We start from the raw sequence: 6,154 nt of genomic DNA on the forward strand, positions 1-6,154 counted from the left end.
ACATCTATCTTTTTATAAACAAATCTTGCTGATTCCCAATGTGACCCAGAGAAAAAGTTACACTCTTTAGCTGCAATTGAAAGCATCAAACTGACACTTGGTATTCTTTTTATGTCTTACTTCCTATAAAGTAATAAAATAAAGCAATGAAAACTTTCATAAGGCTCTAGAATTCAGTCTGCAAGCCAAGGATATATGCAGTTGATGTCCTAAAATAAACTGGAGGAGTGGAGGCTCTGCTGAAAATGGGAATGACTCTTAAGTTTAAGGTGGGAGCTAATTAGGAAGAGGGCGAAAGAGGTGCCAAGGAGTGGCATTTGGTGGGAACGACATTGGTTTGGCATAAAGTGCTGCATAACTAACAAAATAAGACTACACCAGTCCAAGGGACGACTACTGCTTTCAACTTGAGAAGATATGAAGCGACATTACATTCCACATTTTGAATACAGTGAGAAAATAAGGAACCATCTCTCTTCTGTGGTTTCAAAAAGCTTCACTGAACATCCACACTGGGATGTTTCAGGCCTGTTGATATACTGCATTACCACCGTCTTCCTACAGGTTTCTTTCTGAGGCTTCCCAAAGAACCTTCAGCAATCATGGCAAAATTCCAAGTCACCAGGGTCTCCAAATCCATAGAACATCAGTTAACATGGGAAGGGAAATAGGAAGCAAAGCTAACAAATGATGCACCGAATTCCCAGCCTGTATCACTCAATGGGAGCTGAACGCCCCTGGAGCATCTCCACTGCACAGGACGCAGCCCACAAGCACCAGCAACAATAGCAGGGGAAGCAGAATGACCTCTGGAGGAGGCCTAGCTGGGACCTGCAGGCACAGGGAAACAGAGCCACCCTGCCCTGTTGCTAAGTCATCTCAGCCTGTCTGAAGAGCTAGGGGAGCAATTTCGCTTAGTCCTGGAAGGCCCTGGTAGCTTGAGCTGCATCTGTGACCCCAGGACCCAGGAGAACAATCTCCAGGGGAAAAGCAGCATCTGTTCCTGGGTGTGAGGAAATGGCTCTGCTCACTCACTTGATTGATTGTTAATGGGATCAATACAGCAATTTTGGTGTTTGGTGCAAAAACCTGACCAAATTAGGGAATTAAAAATCAAGAAGGCATGGTGATCGAAAAGGGAACAGGAGGAGGCTTCTGGGATTCTAGCCCTCCCTGTTCCTAGGTCTGGGTAACACAGTTGTGTTCGTTTGGTGGAAATGCACTGAACTCATCTGTGAGTGGTGCCTTTTCCTCTCTCTATATTACTTCAATAATTTTTTTTTAAATTTTAACGTCAAAAAGACCAATCTGAACTTTATTCCTGCATGCTAATCGTATGAAAAGGTGTAAAGGCAGGGCACATCATAGCGCTACCTGGATGCGTCTATTTTTTTCCTCTGAAGGAATTGGTACCCCAGGAATGGGGTACTGAAAGGATGATGATCGGGACAGTAACAAAGCAGGAAGGGAATTATGGCAGGAAGGTGAGCGCTGAGCCAGCTCCCTGCACTGGCGCTGCCCACAAGTGGAGGTCTATACAAAGCCGAACTCTGAAAACCGCCGTTTGATCTTCCTCTGATGTTTGCCTGCCCTGCTCTGACATCATGACGGAGTCAGAAAACCGGTGCCGGTGCAGTGCCGGCACATCTGTCACTTCGGAGTGACGTGACCTTGAGCGGGTCCCCTTATCCTTCCTGCCTCTCTGGGCCCCCATCTCTAAAATGGGGCTGGTGGTCCCTCTCCAGGACCCACATAGGGTGGTTCGGAAAATCTCATAGAGAGCAAAGCACCTCCTAGTGAATTATTATTCCCTGGCAACGGTGCTGACAATATTTGTTTTTAATCCGAAATCATTGATTCAGATAGCAGCCACGCCCAAAGTCAGTACGGGTGACATTTTCCAAGGGGAAAACGTGCAAACAGACTAAGGAGGGATCACATCAAAGGCCTATAGTTCGAAAAGGAAGCATTTTTCAGATGCTCAAGTAAGGTATTTCACTATTGAGATCTCTTATTCTTGAATCTGTTTTTCCAGTGAAAATACACGACTCCATTCTGCCTTTTTTTTTTTTTTTTTTTTTTTTTTTTTTTTTAAAGCTGTAAGGAAAAATCAGTGCTTTAAAGTTAAACAAAAGAACCAGGTCTGCAACTCCAGTCCCCACCCTGCAGCCTTTTGTTCTGGGGACAAGTGTCCGTTTCCAAATGCGGAGTCAGAAAACAGGCTTTAATTTTTTTCATCGAAAATAAGGTTTTCCTTTCGTGTTTTATGCGAGTGGAGGGACGCCGGGAGCGGGGAAGGAGGGCTGCGTGAACGCCCTTTGTCCGCCTCGGGCTGCCGTAGAGACCGCAGTGCGGACTGCACCACGCCCACCAGCCGGTGTCTCCAGGCAGAAACGCTTCAGCACCACCCCAAGAGAATAGAGCGCGGCCTGGGGCTGCGGAGGGACCAGGCAACTGAGGTCAGGGGCGACGGGAGGTCTGGGACGCCAGGGGGGAAGGCAAAGGCAAAGACCAGAGCTGCCCCCTCGGGGGGCTTCGAATGCAACAAAGCCGGGCCCGAGGGAGAGGTGGGGGAAACGCAGCACCATGCCCGAGGCCCCGGCGGAGCGCACGCCCGGCCGACCGCTCCCGATGGGGGCGCCGCAGTGCGGGGGGCAGGTGCGGCGAGCTGATGGGAGCACTGCGGCAGCCCGGGTGGGGCTGGGGGGCGGGTCGGTCCGCGCGCCTGAGGCTGCGCCGGTCGGGCCCTCACGGCCCCGCCCAGGGCTCCAGGCGAACCGCTATTCGGCCTCTGCAGAGCGCGCTCCTAGTGCGCGCACCGGGCGAGGCGCTGGCCCTACCCGCCAACCCCCCCCCCCTTCCCCCTAAGCCATCACTATCGAGGCTGAGACTTTTGAAAGAAGAAGCCCCACCCCGCAACTTGGGGTCCCATTGTCCTTTCTGAAAGCTGCAACCAGGGTCCCAGGGGCGGTAGCGAGGCGGGCGCCGTCTGGGAAACAAGCGCAGGCGGTTCTCCATCCCTGCGTCCCGGGTGGAGGTGGGGGGGGGGGAGCGGGTGTGGCCCCAGGACTAGCCTAGTCATTGCGAGGAAAGAACAAATCGGGAGGTTTTAAGCCAGAAAAGGCATTTCTCGGGGGGCTACGGTGGCTGGGGTGAGGATGATTCCCACGCGGGCCCTGGCACATGGTGCTTCAGCCTTGGGTCTGCCGGCGAGGGAGAGAGGGGAGTCCCAGCATTTTGCGGGGGACAGAAGAGGACTAAAAGCAATGTTTGCATCAAGGCTCCCCCGCCCCTTCTGCTCCCTGAGGTTTGGGCTTTATTGTGGCCTCCGCTTCTCTGACACCTGCATTTCATTTAGCGGGAGAGGCGGTGGCCAGCCCGGATCTGCAGACCCAGCTGATGTTAGATCCTTCAAGGTTAGGAGACACTCTCCCGCTGGGTCTCAAATCTAATAATTAGCATTATTCTCCGAAATTAGCCCCCAAAAGACTCCGGACTGAGTGCGGGAGGTGGCGGGGAGAGGTGCGGGTGCGGGGCGCGCCTGAGAAGGAGGGTGGCCGTCGCGCCCTGGGTGGGGTCGCGTTTGCCGGTCTCCTCGAGCGCGTCCCCTGGGGACGCAGGGCCTCTTACCAAGTTCGATGTTGCCGATGGCGCGCCGTAGGTGCTCTTCGGTCACGATTTCGCCGACGACCACCAGCAGGTAGAACTTGCTATCGAGGAAGCGATGCGACAGGCTAGGCGAGGTGGACGCCGCCGGGTTGGCGATGCTGCCGGACGGCTCCGGCTCGGCGGCTTCCACCACCACGGTCGCCATCCTGCCGGCCCGCTATGCCTGGGCGAAGTGTCCCACTCCCGCCGCTCCTCTCCTCTGCCGCAGGAGAAAGGATTATCTCCGAAGGTGCTGTCTCCGCTCCGCCCCTTGCGTCCCCCCTCCTCCTGGCGCTGCGCGCCGCCTCCCCCTCCGCCCTCTCCTAGAGCGCGCGGCGGAGAGGAGCCGGGAGTGAGAGAGGGCGGGGAGGCGGCGCCGCTTTTATATGGAGACTAGGCTGGGAGCCGGGAGGAGGAGGAAGAGGAGGAGGAAAGGACCACCCGGCACATCCTCACGCGGTGGCTGCCTCCGCTCTTCCAGCCGTTGGCCCAGAGCTGATGTCATCTGCAGCAAATCATCTCGCCCGCGGCCCGGAAGCTGGAGGGAAGAGGTGTGCGGACAATGGTCAGCGCAGGGCCGGGAGTCAAGGGCCTGGAGGACCCTAAGGGCCCCCCACCCCACCCCCCACCCCCGCTGCAGCCGCGAAGGGGTTTAACACTGCCCACCTACACTCCCCACACACCCACTACCGGCTGCATACACTCACCCGGTTTGTGCAGGAACACGGGATGGGTTTCCATTTTTGCAGTGGAGATATTTACCTTGTACGAGGTGCACAAGTCAGGCCTCTACCTCGTGTCCGTCTGTGATGAAACTAGATTCTCAGGTGCTGAGATAGCTAGCACAGCGGGTGTAGAGCAGGAGGTACCCCGCCCAGGAAGATGGAACCTGTCTTTTCTTTGACCTTGTGGACTTAGGAAAGCATATTTTCCACCTTCACTTAATACATTAAAAATGCAAAACCTAATCCTAATATTGTCCAGGCTTTGGATCCTAATCTGCAAGGCCCAGTGGTTTAAAAGAAAGAAAAAGAAAGAAAGAAAGAGAAAGTACTGGCTTTGCCGTTCTCATGGGAAATAAGAGGAATACAAATGCATTTTCTAGATACAGATTTCTTAATAATATGCTGAATAGATAGTATCAGGCATAACAAAGAATAAAGAGAAGATACTGTCTCTCTCCCAGCAGGATTACAGTGACTATAATGTACTTTTCAGTTCCCTAGGGGACACAGAAGCAAAATTATTTCATGTGACAATAATATCTTTAAAAATATACGTAGCATTGGGAGTTTTTATTGCCTTTGTGTTTAGAACACATAAAAATGATTAAAGGCAGCCCATTTACCACCATTTCTCACAGATCTTCTAAATATAACTTCTGGCCCAGGAAGGGGTTGTGATGGTGAGGAAGGAACAAAATGTGCAAACATGGTACTATCATAAAAGACTGCAGGATTAGAAGCTTAAAGAAGAGGACTGGATGGAAGTTAGACTAGTCAATATAGTTCTAATACTAGAATGCATATTAGTTAAAAAAAAAAAATAATCATCGCCATAGGCTAAGATTTCCAAATTAGTTCATTGTCTTGCCTATTAACTTCCATAATTTATGGGTGATACACACTTTGCTCTTAGCTCTTTCCTGAAATCCTGGCATGGGAGACACAGTGGGCAGCTAAAGGCAATGATTCCTTCCTACATGCCAGTCTGATCAGGGGGGAATAAGATACCATCTGGCCCACAGCAGTTGAGGTCTGCAGCAAGCTCACTAGTGAGCCACATTGATCAGTGAATAGTGACAGTTCCCAAGTGAGATGGTAACAGATGACTTCTTGGTCAAGAAAAGACCTTCAATTTCTGTTAGAGGCAAGGCCAGCAGCAATGCTTGTAACTAGGGGAGGAGATTTGGTAAGGAGCATTGTTTTCCAAAGGTCAGCCCTTGAACCCTAATGTCATGTACTGATTGTCGTCCTCCCTTTTCTCTGAACCACCATTACTTTTATTTACATAATAATTTTCTTTAGCTCTGTTTCTTTTACTCAGATTTATTTTTAGTGAAATTCTTTACTGCTGTACAAATGGAAACACTAATATCACTTAAAAATAGAAGGTATTCCTAAGAGAAACATAGTGAAAAAAGATAATGCAATTAAACTCCTGCTCTATGCTGTTACTTGCTCAAGACTCTGACCCTCAGGAGTAGGCTCTCTAGATGAAAACAGAGATTAGCAAGTGTTCGCTGTTAAGACACACCACCTCCTAACCAAGTTGTTCTCCATGTCAGAACAGAAAGTTGGATGAAAATAACACAGGAGCTTTCTTACCATGTGAGTTGGTACAATTAAATGCCATGACCACGAGCCCCCTAAGTCGGCACCCAAACTTTGAAAAACAAGAGACGTAATGACAGAAAACAGACCAGAGGTGCTGACTGCTACTGTATGGCTTTGTAACTTTGGGCAAGGGACTTACTCTACTTGATCTTCGGTCTCTTCATTAGTAT

The 6,154-nt window shown here is 50.7% G+C and overlaps 1 protein-coding gene across 1 annotated transcript in view; it reads right to left on the reverse strand.

Annotated features, from left to right (window-relative positions):
• The window catches only part of MAP1B (microtubule associated protein 1B), a 96,443-nt gene extending 92,149 nt beyond the window's left edge, over window positions 1-4,294 (reverse strand). Inside the window, exon 1 of the mRNA XM_082722930.1 lies at window positions 3,631-4,294. Within this exon, the coding sequence (XP_082579056.1) occupies window positions 3,631-3,814 (184 nt within the window). The 5' untranslated portion in view covers window positions 3,815-4,294. The remainder of the gene's footprint in view (window positions 1-3,630) is intronic.
• Between the last annotated feature and the right edge of the window lie 1,860 nt (window positions 4,295-6,154).

This window comes from Mustela nivalis, assembly GCF_964662115.1.
Source record: "Mustela nivalis genome assembly, chromosome: 3".
NCBI lineage: Eukaryota > Metazoa > Chordata > Mammalia > Carnivora > Mustelidae > Mustela > Mustela nivalis.